The sequence below is a fragment of the Saccostrea cucullata genome, unplaced genomic scaffold (genome assembly GCF_032062105.1).
Source record: "Saccostrea cucullata isolate Sc308-1 unplaced genomic scaffold, CSIRO_AGI_Scuc_v1 ctg266, whole genome shotgun sequence".
Classification (NCBI taxonomy): Eukaryota; Metazoa; Mollusca; class Bivalvia; order Ostreida; family Ostreidae; genus Saccostrea; species Saccostrea cuccullata.
Genome location: NW_026935351.1, coordinates 162,284 through 182,202, shown reverse-complemented (window position 1 = coordinate 182,202; position 19,919 = coordinate 162,284). Strand labels below are relative to the sequence as shown.

The 19,919-nt window shown below is 32.1% G+C and overlaps 2 protein-coding genes across 4 annotated transcripts in view; one reads left to right on the top strand and one right to left on the bottom strand.

Moving 5' to 3' along the window:
• The first annotated feature begins 612 nt into the window (after positions 1–612).
• On the top strand, positions 613–12,807 carry LOC134242508 (F-box only protein 8-like). The gene is made up of 8 exons (XM_062724597.1): positions 613–673; positions 1,331–1,365; positions 2,189–2,754; positions 9,203–9,406; positions 9,698–9,827; positions 10,099–10,217; positions 11,760–11,944; positions 12,129–12,807. Exons 2-8 carry the CDS (start codon positions 1,357–1,359, stop codon positions 12,326–12,328), a joined length of 1,413 nt encoding a protein of 470 aa, XP_062580581.1. The 5' UTR covers positions 613–673; positions 1,331–1,356; the 3' UTR covers positions 12,329–12,807.
• Positions 12,808–15,972: 3,165 nt separating this feature from the next.
• The window catches only part of LOC134242507 (arf-GAP with Rho-GAP domain, ANK repeat and PH domain-containing protein 1-like), a 40,338-nt gene continuing 36,391 nt past the window's right edge, over positions 15,973–19,919 (bottom strand). For all 3 annotated transcript variants that reach the window (XM_062724593.1, XM_062724594.1, XM_062724596.1), the window contains 6 exons: positions 19,776–19,909; positions 19,312–19,443; positions 18,907–18,995; positions 18,737–18,775; positions 18,447–18,537; positions 15,973–18,271 (listed from right to left, as the gene is read on the bottom strand). In XM_062724593.1, the coding sequence (XP_062580577.1) occupies positions 18,248–18,271; positions 18,447–18,537; positions 18,737–18,775; positions 18,907–18,995; positions 19,312–19,443; positions 19,776–19,909 (509 nt within the window). In that variant the 3' untranslated portion in view covers positions 15,973–18,247. The remainder of the gene's footprint in view (positions 18,272–18,446; positions 18,538–18,736; positions 18,776–18,906; positions 18,996–19,311; positions 19,444–19,775; positions 19,910–19,919) is intronic.

Below are 19,919 nucleotides of genomic sequence, written 5' to 3'. Positions count from 1 at the left end.
GATCTTATCTTTTTACGTGTCAGAGTTAAGGGGGGTTATGAACGTGTTTTTCCTCACAATGAAAGAAAAAGTTGCGTTTTAAGGCATTGATATCATCTGTATATCCATGACTACGGTAATCTCTGGCGATTCACAATTAACATACACTCAGTCGGCCCTCTCTATAATTGATTCCGATCCCATCGATTGACTTTTATTGCTGTTTTAAAACAAATTAACGAGATGGGTTACGATCAATCAATTACGGCGAAAGAGAAATAAGAAAATATTATACCTTGTTATCAAAATGCTTTCTTTATTGGACAATGTCCTGTTGATATGTTTACGTTCAAAGGTTGCCATTTCATCGCATTATAAAGACCATGAGGATTATTTTATTGAAAATTTTCCTTAATCCGTTTACAAGCGAGTACACATTTACATTTTGCCCGATAAATCGGAGAATATATAGCTGTATTTAAAATCTAGCTTAGGGACTCTCCCGTTGAGTTGTTAAGTAGTGATTTGAATACATTTTGTGCGCATATTGCGTTTGTAGAATATAACGGACGCACCATGAATAAATATGACTGAGATAAACGGGAAGACATTTAATTAAAAGATAAATTTTAGGAGAAAAAAAGGGAGAGTGTATTATTCCAGCGAAAGTGGTGATATCATCTGACTCGAAAAGGTCAGTATCGGTATTTATGTTTTTATTTGTAGAATGTTTGTAAGTTTTTGTTTTCTTTTATTTTGTTTTCGAATTGTGTTTATAATTTGTTTGTCTACATGCTGTTGTTGTGTGTGTCTTTAGATAAAAGAAGTAGGATTTTTTTTTATTTTGGGGCACCATTTACATTTTTTTTTCAGATTTAGTATGAATGGGCTTAAAAGTGGGTTAATGTCATTCACAAAAACTGAGTGTAAACATTTAAAATTGTCTGGAGATGCAACTTTGCAGTGATAAAACTGTTAAATTGTGCACATTTCTACCTACTTGCTTTCTTTTATTAAAACAATCTTGTAATGTGATAACTTTGACAAAACATGAAAAATGTTGAAATGAGCGTATTTTGTAGGAAGACACCTTTTTTAAATGCATTCTGGCAATTTAAACAGGTAACATTAAAAAAAGCAAATAGTAATCTTACGTATTGTTTGCATTGCTGTCTGTAAATCAATCTATATTGCAAATTATCTTTTTTAAATACTTGATCTGAATTTTTATGAACTAGGTTACGTGAAGTGTATTTAATTTCATTCCCCAAAACTGCATTTTTGTAGTCAAAACAGACTAATGGTACCCCCTGTGAAACAATTTACATGTCTTGAACTTAATCTATTGCAGAGTGAAAATTCACAGACATTTTAACAATGGATTCGGTAAGTCGCAGAATTTTTTTATGACATTTTTTCTTATCTTAATGTCGTAAAATTGTCACAACGAGTTTGATATTTTCTACGACGGTTTTCTACATTTTGTGGTGTAGAAATATGTTTTTCTTGATATGTAAGACATTTTTTTAATAAATCGGTTCACCGTTATTAATATTGTTTTAATTAGCAATTCTTTTTAAGAAGATTAGCTATGATGCATACATGTTATTGCGCCGATTGTCAAAGACGTAGATTAAGTCTTTAAAACAACTCAGACAAAATCATTTAATCTATATTTCACGGATTAGTTACCGTTAGTTACATAATAATCGTTATCATACACATTGTCTTGAATGCTTCACCTCTGCTGTAAAGTTTGCCACCTTGACCATGTTGATGTTATTCTAGGGTTAAGACATTTTGAGGAGTTTGTGACCTCAGCCCCCCCCCCCTCCCCCCGAAGCCGAAGGACAATTGTTATTTATTTCGTCGCTCATTTTTTCATTACTTGTTCTTAAACATGTCGTTCTCAAATTTCAATGTAATAAAAAAAAGAAAATAGTTTCTTTTAATCAAAACCTCGTAATCCTTTTATCAGTTATTCAGCGCCTACATTGTCATTGGGATATGACATTGACACCTTATGTTGAGTAAAATATCGAAGTGTTCACACATTCCAAATACTTTATTTGGCCTACTGAGCTAAATACATTAAAAATAAATTGTCGATATATATGACCAGAATTTTTTTATAACATTGCAACAATTCTATTTCATATTTTAATATCATAAGGCCATGCAGATTTAATCATTTGGCTTTCATTGACAGAGGAAGGAGTCCATTCCTATCGTAGTGACAGATGACGTCGCGGATGTATCGGGGGGTAGCAAGTCCTCCAGGAAACAGTCAATCAAACCCCCGGGGGGAGGAGGTCGCCGAAAGTCCATCATGAAACTGTCCGGAACCACCGCTTTAGCGGGCCGACGTCTCACTAAAGCTCTTCTCGATCTCCCGGAGGAACAAAACAGCCTAGCCAGTAAACCTAAAGTTCGGATGGAAAACACTTACAAGATGTCTCCGGATGAAGACAGCACATTCGTGCCATGGAAAGTACGAAAAGCCGTCAAAGAAATCTTAGATGAACAGCTGTCCAGTGTGTCATATGACAATAAAACCGCCAGTAAATTATGCTGTGATCTTGCCCAATTGATTCGAAATAAGGTCAGAAATATGGAATTTCCCCGCTATAAGATTATCTGTAATGTTATTATTGGACAGTGCTCGGAACAGGGTCTGGAAGTGGCCAGCCGATGTCTCTGGGATGCTAAGACAGACAATTACTCCTGTATCGAGTATAAAAACCATTCTCTGTTTGCCATCGCCATGGTTCATGGCATCTTTTTTGAATAACTGTCAAAGACGCAAAACTGTGCTCTGTCTGTTTGTTGGTATTTACACGTATTTGAGATTGTGTTAGAAGACTGTGATATAAGTTGAAGGAAGGAACAATTGGTGCATTTTCAATGCAAAGAAATAAAACTTGCTATATGAATAAATTTGTTTTTGGATGTGATGTTAGTATTATAATAGTATAAATGTGTGCCGAAGTGAAAATTATTGAAATTGTATGACCCCACCCCCCACCCTTATTCGACTGGAGTAAGAAGTTAAAGGATTAAAATATACATGTTTAACACGTTAACACGTTCACAGTTGCAGGAAAAGCCCTTAATTTGTATGCCAAAGCAGTATTCAAGTAATGTGTCTAGTTTTCCTACATTTTTATTCACCAATGTATTATAATTATTATATTACAATGTTACGGCTTATAAGGAGTTCTATCTCAAGGATCTTACGTTTAATTTGTCGTTTCCAAACTTTGAAGGCCCTTCAATTATGGCTGCTCTAAAATCGTGCTATGTAAAGAGTACAATGACAATCAAAACACTGAAACTGTATTGCTATGGCAAATGACGACTGTGAAACAAAAAATTGTTTTTCGAACTTCGAAAATTATACTTCATGATGTGAAGACATTAAAAATATGTTCTCTAATTTAACTCACCCTTTCCTCAACGGAAAACTGTTTGTTCCAAAAAAAAATGGTGTACCCGCCCTTGCTGTTGTCTCAAAAGATCATGTGACTGCATACGAATAATTGGAGACTTCAGAGGTGGGTTCAGATGCCTATGACAAGTAAGCATCCCCTGTCCAACGGTCATTCCATCGCGAGTCTTCTGTAATGATTTGAAATAAATCTTAGAAGTCAAAATCAGCATAGATAGAATGGCTTAATTAGTACATGTAGTTAGAAACGTGTGAGTTAGAAACGTGTCAGTAAAATAGTCTATTCAATGGTACTTACATTCTTATATTTATGTATATTTCAATTCCTTCGACATCTGGAAGTTTAATTTTTTCTTGATTTTGTTGAGTTTTGGGTAAGACGTTTGACTAATCTTAATGCAAACAATATTTATATAATGGTCATAATATTTATACACTGTAGACATGTTGACTGTAAACGAGAATGTTGAAAGCCTGCTAACATCAACTTATTTGTCAATAATTTAGTACGTTTCTCAATTAACCTTGGACTTTCAGTAGGGCGTGACTTTCTCGACACTAAGTAATTAACGTCTCTCAAATGGCGAATAGATTCTCATTGGTTAAGAAATTAATAATAACATCAACAACTTTAAATTGTTGTTGACAACGATGAGACAACTTAAGCCCCACCTCTCTGCCGTACGATGCGTTATCATTGGGATATCGAAACACTCGTTGACATACGCCGGAATGTATATTTCAACAGTGAATGAAAGGCTGGGTAAATTTCAGACACTAATTATGTATCGTCGAAAACACCACGCTTTATTGAAAGTCCAAGGTTAAATGAGAATTGTATTTCATCGGTTTCAAAACTGGTTCTTATCAGAACATTCTCTTGCGTACCGAATCAACACCAGTTGATAACAGACTATGACTATTGTCAAGATTGCAAAAAAGTTTCCAGAAATACATTTATTAACATAAGTAAAATTTGCACCTAATTTTTCAGAAGTTAACAATGGAAATGCTAAGTTATCCATCTGTTGAATACAACTTCTTAGCTTGGACATTGACAGACGTTTAGATAATACAAATTATTAGCTCAATATCAATGCTTTTTTCCTACGAATTACCCTGTTTACCCAATCGAGACAAAGGACTCGCTTTTTGGTGAGAGTTACCACTCTACAGGGGATATTTACCTGCCCATGGCACTGGATCCCATCCAGATTTTTGTAGAGACGTACTTGCTCTGCTCACAACTGATAAACATCATCTGGATTTTTGAGTTTGATTCCCTTCTTTAGTACCCCCTTTTTGCCATTAATCTATGTGTCCAGTCAATATAAATCGCTTGATAGTTCTGTTGATTGAACCAACTAGTTGTACAGTATTTTAAAGACTGTAAGAATAAAAAAAAAATCGCAACTGTAAAATGAAAAACAAAAGTAAAAAAAACAAACAATCAACAACTGTAAAAATCCGTGTTGGTACAACCATCTTTATATATATACTTGTATATCAACACATGTATATTGGTTGATTCGTTAAGGTTATATGTACAGCGTGTAGGCAAAGCTGTACCTTTTCTGTAGATATTCTATATTCTAAATTAAAAAAATAAGTTCATCAGATGTTCGGTGGGGGGGGGGGGGGGGGGGGGGGGGGGGTCAGCATATTAATATTTCTAAGATTTAAACGTACTCGTGAAAGCCTGATTTAAAGAGCTCAGTTTTGTAGGTGAACAAAAAAAATTGCGTTGGATCTATAACGGTAAACTTTCGTAAATAAACGCAAAACTTTCACATTTTAATGCGTAAGCTTCGCGAATAACAGCAAAACTTTTGCTTTATAACACGAAATATATATTTTAACTACAAAAATGAGGTTAATGGGCTTTCAGATAAACAGACATGAAATTAAACTAGAGGTACTGTGAGCGATGAGCTCACTAAATGATACCCCCCGCCTCCATATAGCCTGGTCCCCTGGCTCATCCTTTGCCAAGGCAGGTGACGCGGAGTATACGAAGCAAAACAGGGACAGGAAACCAGGCTAGCCTCCATATAGTTCATTCGTAACTACTCGGCCATTTTCCGAAAGATTTCCGAAAGATAAATAATATTATTGTTCACGGAAATGGCCGAGTAGTTACGATTGCCATATAGTCATAATGGCAAAGTCCATGATTTGCTGTGGCCGGGAAACCCAAAATATATGTCGGATCAAAAAGTAAAATAGAAGGTGCACAATGGCAATATGTAATAAAGATTCTGTGAAAGTTTCATCAAATTTCATTCAGTGGAATGAGAGGAGTTGCGGATAAGTTAAAGAGATGGGTACCCCAAAGCGTAACAGACAGACGGACGGACGGACGGAATTAACGATTATTATTATACTTCTGTTAAAATGTTTCCTATATAAAGTTCAGAAGGTAAAATAACTATTCTTCAAATAGTCTGAAAATTTCCCCGCATATATAAGCTATACCCACATGGGGTATTTTTTGCGTGTAGGCAAACCCCTTGGAAAGTTTTCATGCAATGTTTGACGCCAATTTTGATTTCCAGAGATAAAACCATAGCCTGATGATGTCAAATGACTTAGTAATTGTGACGTCATCAGGATTTCGTAACATTTTGCAGTATTATTTTAACTAAAAAATGAAAATTCAAACCTTAGAAATTATAATTTACATCAGTATAATAAAACATTTATCCCATGGTTGTTTTGGGATAGCTCTTTCACAAAAATGGCCTAGACAAAACCATGTTTTGCCCTCGGGCAAGCCCTCAAAAAGGATGGTGCAATGGCAATAAATAAAGATTCTGTTTCATCTTTCATTCGGGTTTGATAAAAAGAGCTATCCCACTCACAACCATGGGATAAGTGTATACTATATACCCTCCCGCTTTTCAAGCGGGGGGTATAAAAATTCCCGTTTCTTGTTTAAATTAACAAAAACATAAGTTTCGCTTGTATTTCCTCAATTTAGAGGAGATGTACATGTATATGGCACGCCAAATTCACAAAAATGAGATAAACATAGATTCACAGTCGATAACTAGATTTATCGGTTGTAAACTATGGTTTACGGACTGTAAACTATAGTTAACAACGTTAATCTATATTTTACATCCGTAAACCATAGTTAACGCGATAATCTATGTTTCACAACCGTAAACTATACTTAACACTGAAAACAATCATTTGCGATTGCAAAACATAGATTATCTGATAAATACAGTTTCACGATTTGTAAACTATAGTTTACAAACCGTTAACTATAGTTAACGATCTGATAAATATAGTTTCACGATTTGTGAAACTATGATTAACAACTCTTAACTATAGTTTACGATTGTAAACTATAGTTTACAAACGTGAATCAATGTTTATCAACAAAATCTATTGTTAACGCTTATTACAGACAGATAAACTTAGATTATCATTCGTAAACTATAGTTTACAACCGTTAAATATAGTTTTACAGATGAAAACTATACTTAACGGATCGTTAACTATACTTAACGAATCGTTAACTATAGTTTACAGTCGATAAACTTAGTTTATCAATTGTGAAACTAGATTTATCTCATTTTTGTGAATTTGGCGTGCCCATGTAATTTGTAGCAGCATTATAAAACCGCACAAAGGTCCTTCAATTGTTGGAGCTTCCACACAAGTAGAGAAATAAATACAGTTTGAACGAAATCAAATCTCCTCTAATCTGATTATAGATAGTGCTCAATGTTTGTTGGCATGATATGATATTAAGAATGATCTTTGATGGGTTATAGATTTTTCAGCATAATGTGTAATTAGACTGATAACAATATTGAAGCAAATAACAGAACTAAAACTAAAATACTGCATGTATAAGTATTTTTAAAAATTCAATTTTCTCCGAATGCCTGGATAAGTATATTTTTTATCCTGAAATAAATTTATTGAACATTTTCTGAATTAAAATACATTTTTTGGAGCTTGCCAATTAAGGACATATGCAACGAATATATAGTTATACATGTACACAATCTCTATGTACAATGTGCCTTTCCTACTGATTTATTTAGAAAGATATTCTCAATTCTAAATCATAGTAATATAAGATGTTCTGAAGTTTCCTACACAAAATATCAGCATACATTACCGGGAGATTTGACCAGATATAAAATGACGAAAATCCTTGTATTTTTACTAGAAGATTAACATAGCTTGGTATTTTATTATTATTTTTTCCTCGTCATATTGTATTATTATATTATTATTATATTATATGTAATGCTTATATTTCATTGTGAACTATACCCTGTGTATCAGTATTTCAAATCTGAAAACTTTTACAAGTGAGGATCAAGTCAATTTTGCATTGTTATAATCAAGATTATATTGTTTGTTTCTTAACTGTATATGCCCCCAGAGGGCCCTTGATTGGTGAATAAATAAATATAAACATAAAAACATAAATACATTGTATAGTTTTAGCTGGAATTTCCTAAAGAATAAAAATGTTGATTTACAGAAGGTGTGTAACATTACACAGTATAACCAGGCATCATAAAATCGCAAAAGGCCCATCAATAATTGAAACTTTTAAATCAAACAAAGAATTTTAAAAAATTAAGTTCAAAACCACGTTCCCATGTCGTTAAATGTTGATTTTGACTACCTTCAGCAAATATTTTTGACCAATGAAATTATTTGTTTCATGAAGTGCGGAGTATCAAAACAACACTGGGTTCCACGTCATTTTCTACATTTTGTAATTTTTTACGATGTATGATCATTAATAACTGGTTACAGAAGTAGTATTATGTAGTTCATTGGAACGGGTTCGAATTGTAAGTAATATTTTGTTAATATTACATGACAGCCTCTATTGATTTCATAAAATTATCGATTGTCTTTCATCCCGAATTTCCTCGATGTAATCATGGTAAACAAAAATGAAACTAGTGCTTCGTATCTACGGTCTATATAGCAATCGTTTTTTCATTCAAACGATTTTTATTTAAATTCATTGAGAGTTAATGTGTGATATGCCTACAGTTATCTCCCTGTAGTGTTTTATTCCATAATGCAGTTCATGTAAGGAAATGTTTATTACTGTATATTTACATCCACTGAATATTTTCTCCTTTATTTCTGAAGAAAACCCATTGCGTTAATCACTGCATGAACTACATTAGGCATGTTGCCTGTACAGATTTCTTGATCAGTGGCTGTTCCGTCAATGAAACGTATAAAGACGTGTGCATCATTAATACAATAATTTAACTTTTAATCCTTCTTTAAATAATTATTTAAACAGATATGAATATAAACAAAAAATGTCTTTCTTTGTTTGTTATTACTGGAATTAATGGTCGCAGCTATTGCAGAAAAAATTTACATAACCCGCTTACGCAGGTTTTGTATTTTTTCTGCAACAGCTGCTTCCGTTAATTCCAGTTACTGTAATAACAAACAAAGAAAGTATTTTATTGTTTAAAACAGCTTTCCCAAGCCAGAGCCTCGGTTGAACTTCTTTTCGAAGTTTGTTTTACTATTGCCAGTTCATCAACAAAATCAATCTGTTCTCAAACAGTTAACCACAAATTATTTGGGGATGGAGGGTGTTTAAAATTGTGGTAGTGATTCTTTCTAAAGGGAGATAAAAAAGATGACAACATATATGATATTGAAATGAAATGAACTTGAAGATATTACTAACAGAATAAAGAATATTGAAAATAATGAACCTGCATTTAAATGTTGTGGCCAATGAGACTTAATTTGTTATACACAGGATATGGGACAGATCCTGCGCCGGCATTTAGAATCACAGAATGAAGATGGAAACAACCAGGTGGTGGCCACCACATTCCCTAACCTGGCTGAGCTGCCACCAGAAATCAGCATGGCTATCCTCTCCCACTTAGACGCCACTGATCTGTGTCTAGCTGCCTGCGTCTGGGATAACTTGGCCAATGACGATGTCTTATGGATGGGGTGAGTTTTACTGTTTCTTTAATATAGTTTGATATTTCTGACCGAGTGTTCATATTAATTTTTTTTGCTTAAAATAAGAGATAATAGAAAGAACTGATTTTTATGTGTCTCATACCCAAACAATTGACTTTCAGATTTTGGTTTTCTTTGTACATGTACATATGTATGTTTGCAGTTTTTAAACTCAATCATTTTTAATCTTCTACAATAAAACTTGATCATAATCACGATAATACATGTATATATCAATTTCTATAAAATATTATATATTATTTTCATTTTAAATTCCAGATTGTGTAAGGCATCCTGGGGGTATGCCAGTGTGTACAAGTACATAAGACAACCAGTAAGACTGTCTTATAAGAAACTATTTCTATTGTTGGATGAGGCTTCACTTACATTTAATGGAAATCCATTTGAGGTAAGAAGATTATAGTGTTATAATTTCAGTGTGATTTTTTTTTTAAAATTTCCAAGTTAAAAAAGTTATTATTGTATTACAGTACAACTTAAAAATTTTATTCCTATTATCTATATGAAGTAAAAATTATGTGAATCTCAACTTTTCTATAATAAAATGGAAAATGAAGGGAAAATACTCTGGTGAAGAATAGCAGGACCAAGTGCCCATTGACCAGTTGTTTTGCTGTTCTTCAGACATATCTTTCCTAAAACATTGATATCTTTTGTAGGGAGAGGAATATCTATTCAAAAGAGGCATCATGGAAAATAATGCATTAGAAATGGCAAAATTTTTACACTTCACAAACAAAATAAAGCCTGATAAAAAGAGAGAATATTTAGGTATGAGGTGAGTATAATTCAAAGCTATCTTACTTGAATGTTACTACAACACTGTATGTTATACCATATACCTTGACATATCCAAGTAATACATGGCATTGATGATAATAGGGCTGGGACAATATATCGAGATATTGATATATCGTGATATATGTGAGGACGATACGCATATCGATACATATGATGAAATATCGTTAAAAAAAATCTTATTTCTATTTTTTTGGGTTTATTTAACATTTGGGGTTTAATATATAAAATAAATAAGTGAAATATAAATATAGATATGAAATAAATAATAATTAACACCATTTGATTAAAATATTTTTGTTTTACAATACATAAACAACTATTTTGAATAAATTATTCTTAGTTGCAAAGAAATAATTTGTTTATTTCAATGCAAAAAAAGATTTTATAAGCAATTAAGTATATCGTGATACATATCGTATCGTGGCTCAAATATCGTGATACGTATCGATATCGAAAAAGTTGTATCGTCCCAGCCCTAGATGATAAGGATGGATGCATTACTGCATGTGCACTTAAGGTATTAAATCCCTATTAAGAACAAATTCAGTGAAATTGAATACATAACTGTTATGTAGGCATTGAATTTTATTTAGACATATTTCCCATTTATTACTATTAGTATGCATAGTGGGATATGCCCTAATTTATGACCTTGAGTTCTGGTAAGAGTTATCTCCCCTTTTTTTAATTAATAAAAAAAATCAATTTAAAAAAATTCTGCTGGTAAAAAAATTGTTTTCAATTGTCATTCTATTTTTAAAGTTTAAATGCATCTTTCCACCGCAGGATTTATTGATATTCAAATTATTTGAATTTTTATTTTGAAAAAACACTTTTTCCCATAGACTTCAATGCAATCTTTTTTAATTAACTACTGCTTAATTAATGACATTTTCAAAACTTTCTCGTGCTTTAATATAATATCAGTGTATTATGTACTTGACGGACATTTAAGGGTAGGGAATTAGGTCCCATTAGGGATAGAAATCCTTAAAAATCAAACTTCATAATTGAGTGGTTTTGGTGCAAACAATGATGCACTGATTAATAAAGCATAAAAGAATACAATGCAACATCTCATCTGTAGCACTTTTTCATATGGTTAGAATAATCTAACTGTGTCTCGGTATAAGTCCTGAAACCTGGTCCATTGGACAATATCATTTTAACGGTAGAAGTTCTATCTATGTTTCATGGTTAGGGCAAGCATTTGATACCAATCATTGTGCTAAATTTTGAATAGTTTAATTTATCATGTTTTTATATATACCTGGTACGTGCAATAATTTGTTGAAGGGGACCCATCACTTGTATAACTTTCACACTTTTATAAGATGCCCATGAAAGTGTATCAAATGATATTTTAATTCTAAAATATTTTCTGCCGAAGTACAATAATAATATCACAAATGTCTAAAACTTGGTCAAAATGCAAAAAAAAAAAAAAAAAATTTAATTAATTAATTATGTGCTATGATTTATTGTAAAAATTTAATAAGAAATTATTATTTTTTTACAGGAGAGATGTATTAGACCACCTTCTGCAGTTACAAAACTTTCAAAACCAGTTTTTACCTAACGCCCTCCGTAAACTCTTCGGTAATATCTCTGCTCCAAACAACAGGGGAGAATACCTGACAGATATAATCGACAAATTCTCAGACAGATTCTGCCTTTGTAATCCTAAACTAGGGCTAGATAAAGGTAAAAACTCTAATGTACACATCTCAAACAATTTATATTTGTAAAGAGATGGAATGACTTTTTCAAATGTGATTTTTTCTTGGGTAGTTTTTATAATTTAAAAGAAATATAACAGTGACTTGTATTATTTTTTTTTAATTTATGTAAATCTGATTGTTGACTTTTGCTCCTGGTGCTTTTTCAGATACTGTATTTGTGTTATGCTTCTCCCTGATCATGTTGTCAGTAGACCTGAGCAGTCCCGCAGTAAAAAACAAAATGTCCAAGAGAGAATTCATCAAGAACACCCGTCGAGCAGCACAAAATGTAGACGATGACCTGGCAGGTGACCTTTATGACAACGTATATCTTATAGGGCACGTAGCAACAGAGACCGTCAGCTGACCTCAGTTGTCATGGCGATGTCAACAAGTTGATTAGCCATTGTTTAAGTTTTTAATTTTATATATATATATATACTTATTATCATTTCTATTATGCAGGTATGTTGTACCAGAATATTTAAAATCAGGAAGTTGTGAAAATTGTGATATTTTCCAACATTTATATGACTTCAGTATTTAAATATCGACATTGTCAAGTGAGGTCATTTTGTTCTATGGACAAGATAGAGAAAACTTGAAAATCCATTATAGTTGGAAGATTTATTCTTTAAATAACTGTAAAAGCTAGTTTAACAAAATGTAATATATTTATCAGCATTAAATTGAATTTTTGTGTACAATTTATATTTGTACAATTATTATCATATCCAAGATTTTTGAAAAAGGAAATTATTCACCTTGTAATAGCAAAATTAAAACTATTTTTTTCTTTTAGAATAAGGCTTAATTCAGTAAAGTGACTTTTGATTTAAAAAGATATTTCAAATATAGAAAAAGTGTATCGATAAATATGTTGTACATGTTTACTTTCATCTATATGATAAAGTTATGCATCAATATTAAACTCAATAATGTGATATTAATATGAAGTGTGACAACTTCTTCAAATCCTGATTGTTTAAAGCAATAAAACCTGCTCTGTGTTGAATATGTGATAATTCAATGGTATTTAATTTGTTATTTTATTCATGTACATATATTTGTAACCAGTTGATGATGACTACTGAACAAAGATAAACAGATGAGGGGTGTGGCTGAGATTTTTTTTTTCTGTGTAGTTTTGCTGACTGTCATCCATATTCAACCCAGTGATTTGTGTTTACCTTATTTACTCATTATGTTAGAAATGGAATCTTGTTACTTACCTTTGTTTAAAGCCTCATGAAAAACTTATCCAATATTAAATAAGAATGGATTAAAATTAATACATGTAACATTTAGCTGTGACCACAGTGTATCAAATAGTAGAAACAAAAAAAAAATACACAGAGTACATACTGCTTATAAGCATATTTATTACATGTTACAAGGTTTTTAGGTATAGCTTAATTGACATGGGTTGTGACCTGAATAATAAATATAAGTATTATATTTGGCATTAGTTTCATTTTCATATGGTAATTTCAAAGGCGTTGACTAATGTTACATCTATGTACATGAAAGTTCATCAGCTCTCAAATATTTTATGCATTTTGAATTATAAAAAAAAATCCTGAAGTAAAATAAAACAAGAAAACCATTAACAAATTAAAACAAAAAGATAAGAAAAATTTTAAAGTTTTCCTCTGTATTTATAAAAATCAGTGACCTTGGAATTCACTCTTTCACTAACCAATGTTGACTGTATTCCTGACTATCAGATACTATGTGAAATTAGGGCAGCTTTTATCTATGATATCCTTATATGGTCAGGATTATAAGTCGTATGACTCAACATCTAATTTTGAGTTTTAGAACAGTTATTTTTATATACCCTGGTACTTGCATGTCTTATGTATAGAGTCCAGTTTCATAAAATCGGCCATGATGCGAGGGGAACTATTAGCCGAGGTAACGACAAGAAACAATCAAAACTTCTTGGTTGTTACAAAAGCAAAGTATAGTTCATGAAAAATATTTTCTACTCATAAAAGATGTGTTTTTCTCACTGTTACATTGCACTTTATTTTTCTTTGTTATTTACAGATTTTTGTGTAGTCCACATGTATATTTCTGTCCATTTTACAATGGAAAATTAATACCATGTTTGTTAAAATGAATATTTTATAAATATTATTGTACATGTAAACTACATACAATACAATAATGAAATTTTACATATGAATTTGTTTTTGTGTATTTAAACATGCAGGTAATTTTACAGTGGGGAATGTGAATGGGACTTAGTAAAGAGAGGACCAGTTATGAGCGAATTCTGTCAGAAATCTTTTAGCTACTTGTAATATTGTCATTGCCGATGCTTTGTTAATATCATATCCCATTATTAAACTATGCAGGTACTATATTTCACTTGCAGAAAATAGATGCTGAATTCAAGTACATATATTGTGCCAAATTGCTGAAAGCTTCCCGGCATGAATTGTATTCCAGTTTAGTCAAACCATGATCCCCAGGGGTAGGAAGGGGCCACATAGGACAATGAAAGTTTTACATGGGTATTTGTATGAAATATCTTTAAATATTCTTCTTAAAAACCACTGAACCAGGGAAAATGAAACTTAAGTAGATGCATCTTGAAGATTCCATTTTTTTTCTAAGCTTACTTGAGCTGAAGGCCCAAGTGAGCTTTTCTGATCAAAATTTGTTCTCTAAATTGTAATCTTTCCTTATTTTCATCTTCTCAAGAACCAATGGGTTGATTTCAACCAAACTTGGCACAGAGTATCCTTTGGTAATGGGAATTCAAATTTGATTAATATTTTAAAATTTTCTCAAGAGCCAGTACACTAGAAAAGATGAACTTTATGTGAAAGCTGTTTGACATAATGCAGATTCAAGTTTGTTCAAATCATGAACTACCTAAGGATTTTTACATGGTCCTGTGGTTATTGAAAAGAAGATTTATAAAAGATGCTCTTAATTTTTCTCTAATTTTTAATTATCTCCCCTTGGAAGAGGCTGTGGCTCTTAATTTGAACAAACTTGAATCCCCTTCACCCAAGGATGCTTTGTGGCAAGTTTAGTTGAAATTGGCCCAGTGGTTCTGGAAAAAATCCAAAATATTTAAAATTAACAGATGGACAGACTACAGACAAAATGTGATCAGAAAAGCTCTTATGAGCTTTCATCTCAAGTGAGCCCAAAATCACAAATGAAATGTATTTTGACTTTGGTCAGAGATCTTTGAGTCTCTGCACATCTAAATGATCTTTCTGATAATGAATAAGACATTAGACATTAAAAGAATTAAGTAGATACCCAAACTATGATTGTACATTTTATCATATTGTAAATCCTGACCTTACAGTAAAAAACCTGACACCAACATGCCAAAAGGAGCCCATATAATTTAAATTCATGGCAGTTTGGATCGATGCTAGCTCATATATATATATATATTTATGATAATTTTCAGCTAAAAGATTCTAACCTTGACATTTGAGAAAACCTTTGCTCAAGGACACTCTCACTGAAGAATGACCCATATAAAGCCAAAGAGACTTTAGGCATACACTGTACATTGAGACAAATTCTTTTCTCAAAACTCTGCTTTGATTGCACATCTTTATGACCTTATGACACTGTGTGGAATTCTATCAAATTAGGTCAAAGGGGAAATACTGTTTCATATCATTCTGACAATATTCAAAGGTCACAAATTAAAAATGTTCTTGACCTTAAGCTACTTCCTTTACCCTCCTTAAGATAATTGTCATTTAAGAATCCCTGAGTGAAGAAACTCCAATATTTTTCACAAACAGTCCAACAGTTTTAAACCATTTATTGCAGTAGCAAATTCATAAAACATTCGGAGCTTTAAGTACACATCGTCAAATCATATTTTGCTTATGAAAAAATTTTAAAGCTTAATTTTTCTGCAATTATTATTTGAACATAATAAATAGTTAGCAACAATTTACAACCAAAACCAAGTTGTACATATATTCAAAACTTTCAAAATATATAAAAAATGTAACAAAATATAACACAATTACAACATGTACAACTCGTGACATTTTATGCTTGCTTATAAAACAGATAGGTACTCGGTGCTAAACTTGTCTTGTATATTAAGTGCCAGCACTAGCTTTGTTATATACAGGTAATGATGAAGTAAACAACATATAGCAGAACAACTAATTATAAGTGAGTGGAGAGTACTTTCTAATTCAATGTCAAATATAACAGATTATGAAAAAAATTAAAGGAAAAATTCAATGTCTTTTACTTTTGATTTAAAAAATTTATACATGTTTAAGGTTTTACAAGTATTAATTACTTTTCAGTTCAATTTCATCAGACAAGATACTGTTTTTATGAGTTATTACCCTGACTTCCTTTCCCTTTTTTAAAATTTACTCAAAGCAAGTAAAAATCTAGCACCAGCAAGTTAGACAGAACATGACTTTGATAAACGGCTTGATGAAATGAAATGTTGCATTGGAATTATTCTGCATATGTGGAGGAAAGCACTGACACCAAGGTTTCATTGAATGGTTATGTTTTGACAATTTCGGTATTTTCAGCGATATTGCAAGTTAAAAATTGAACAGTGTATTAAAATTTGAGATTGCTCTTTGGAAATTTTGACAATTATGATTTAGTGGTATTTTGACCTTTCCACATTATTAATGTTTTCAACATTTATGTATCTCTCTCAAAAAAAGTATTTAGTCTTTATCTTATGTACATGCATGTTAACTTACAGGGAACCAATGGCTATTAACAAAGAAACAGAATAAGCAAGAAGACAGGTCTTCTCCTTGGTGTACCAAGATGCTAGTCAGTCACTCACAAAGATACAACTACAAAACATTCAACCTACATTGAAAAATGTAATAAAAAAATTATACCTAAAATATCAAATGTAAATCATTAAGAACAATACATAAAAAACCAAATTCCTCTCATTGTTAAAACAATTTCAAATGAAGTAAATTCATATGCATAACGATTTCAAATAAAACAAGATTATTTTCATTTGTAAGCACATTTTATCATATGCTACATATACTTGTTATGTGCAATTAACTTTATTTACAGAAAGAAAGAACTGCATACTATAACCAAGAAATGCACTAAAAATTACAACTGTGTAAATGACGATGACACTTCTAAAGCTACCTTTATGAAGATGACATACATATATGCACAAAAGTGTTTAATTATAGAAAAAAATTCTTTCAAATAAAACTTCTTTATATTGCACTTCATAGAAAAATTAAACATTTTATGTAAAAAAAAAAATTCAAATCTACAACACTATATATTTGGCAAATAAAGCACTTCCAAAAAAGTACAAAATTATTGTTCATTTGATAAGTCTACTCGGAAAATAAGAGTGATCAATAAAGATTTATCCATTACAGTTAATGGTCTCTCTGAAGAAGTACAAAAATTCTTCTTTAAAAAAAATAATCATTCTCTTTTCATCATTACACTACAACATATTCCAATCTAGACTTCATCTTTTTTTCCATGTATAAAAACAATTAAGAAAGTAATATCTCAACAGTAAAAATAAACATCTCTTGCAATAAATATATACATAATACTCTATTTACATATATGTGTCACTTTTATACTTATTAATTTACAACTGAAATATAAATACATGACTTTACAATATATACATTAAATACATATGTACATTATCTACAATATGAATCCTGCACGATTCCTGTCAAAAATAACTTATTTACATTTCTATGTAAGGTAACTATTAGTATTGATCATTTCCTTTCAAAGATATTCTGCAATCTGAAAAATACTGTATATCTTTTGTATAAATATTTGAGTGCTCAATCTTACTTTTTTAAAAACATACATTAAAATACAGTGTTCTCTATTTCTCAAACTAGGCATCAATTTACTTGATTAAAAGGACAGAAAATAATTCATTATGTTTCAATTTGAAAATATCATGGAAAATGAAATACAACCCACAGAAAACTGCTTCACTGTATTGGAAGCCTAACATATATTCTAAGCATACTTCTACTGGCAATGTGTTTAGAGAAATCTCACACACAAAGTAAATGATTTACATTCAAATGCATTCCAGGATAACAAGTTCAACAACTTCTTAATTCACATAAAGCACCCAATCTATACACTTTGTAACAAAGATATGTCAGATTACTTGAACACGATTGGAGAAGTTTTGTAGTTAACTGTACAGCAGTAGCTTCGGTCTCCCACACTGGGGTGGATATGTGGAGTGTATCTACCTCTACAGAACTGCTAGATCCCCGTACCCTCACACTAGCAATCCCTCAGGGTGCTGCGTAATAGACATCTATATGTTAAACACCGGAAAAACATCAACAACGACAACAGAATCTTATCTTGAACTTTACATAATTCTAATTTACCTTCGCTGTTACGAGTCTCTTCATCTATTTATACACCTTCCTTTATCATACAATATATTGACCTGTGCTAGTCTTCACCCTTACCTGAGCCACAAGCATAGCAGACATCCAATACAGTGACTCGCTTTCTGAAGAAAAACACAAGGTGTGTCCAAAAATTGGGGTCTCCTTAGATCTGAAAAATATCCAAGTTTTAAGTACAAGTATATATTAAATATAAATTAGATCTTTTCTCCAATTGTATGTGTAGAGATTTGAGATCTGACTGTAGAGCAAAAATAACTATTTTTCAGGACAACTTTTAGATGAGGATTAAAGAGGGTGAGTGTTAAATTATTACAAGTGTGTTGGATTGAAATATAATTCAAACTTACCCTGGGATTTCTCCTCTTTTAAGAAATGTGACTCCATATCTGAAAAAGAATAAACAGAAACTTTAAACTCCCCTGTATCTCATATTTAAGGGAAATAAGAAAAAGTTTTGTATTGGTACTAGAAGTACAGGTTCATACATTCAACATGTTCCAATAGTCTTTTTACTTACTTGTCACCTTTCCTTATTAAGGGATCCATTCCATAATAAATGACCAAATCCTCAATATTCCAGGACCCTACAGGTGATCCACCAGCTGACTGTAAAAGACACAAGATACAATCAATCTAATTAAAATCAGAATTCTTAGATCTGCACCATGTACACTCCACAAAAGAGTGCATGAAGTGCAGATTTAAGAAGTCTGATTTTAATTGGATTGAGATACATTGTACTACAAAATTAACGAAGAAAAAATTGATGCCCAATCATCACTTGAACTTGAGATTCATTGCCTAGGTCTCTATATTTGCTGCTACTTTCCTTTACTTTTACTTAATAAGTATTTTGAACAACTTGTACAAAGTAAAGTAACTAACAATCCACATTGTAAGAGTTTTTTTTAGCTAAGCTTACTTTGGCGTCTTTGTAGTATGACAGTCTGGACTGCTGGAACTGGAATGCATACTTATTGGATTTACTCAGCAATCCTAAAGGCTTCTTTTCTATCAACTTTATATCAGCAAACAGAGCTCGACTTGGATCATACTGAAAAAATGGGAGATAATTTGTACCATTTGTTTTTTGTACCATTTAGGTTTCTCATGTTTCACTACAGACCTGATCTAAATGTATACTTGTCATCAATTAGCCTTTAAGATTTTAATCTAGTCTTACCATATTTGACAGTTATAACGAGGATAATTTTTCTCTTTGAGATACAGATGTGTGTGTGTGTGTGTGAGGGGGTCTGGGGGTGTGTGTGTGTGGGGGGGGGGGGGGGGTGGGTACCATGTTGGACAATTTCAGCATGAGATCAGATGTGTGTGTGTGTGTGTTGGGGGTGGGGGTGGGTGAGTGGGAGGGGGGGGGGGACTTACCATGTTGGACAGTTTCAGCATGAGATCAGATGTGGGCTTTAGACAGAGACACGCCTGTTTCCTGTAACACTCCGGCCAGTTCCACCAAGCTTTGACCACAGAGTGGGGGGTGTCTGTGTTGTGGAGGGGACGCTCTACAAAGTT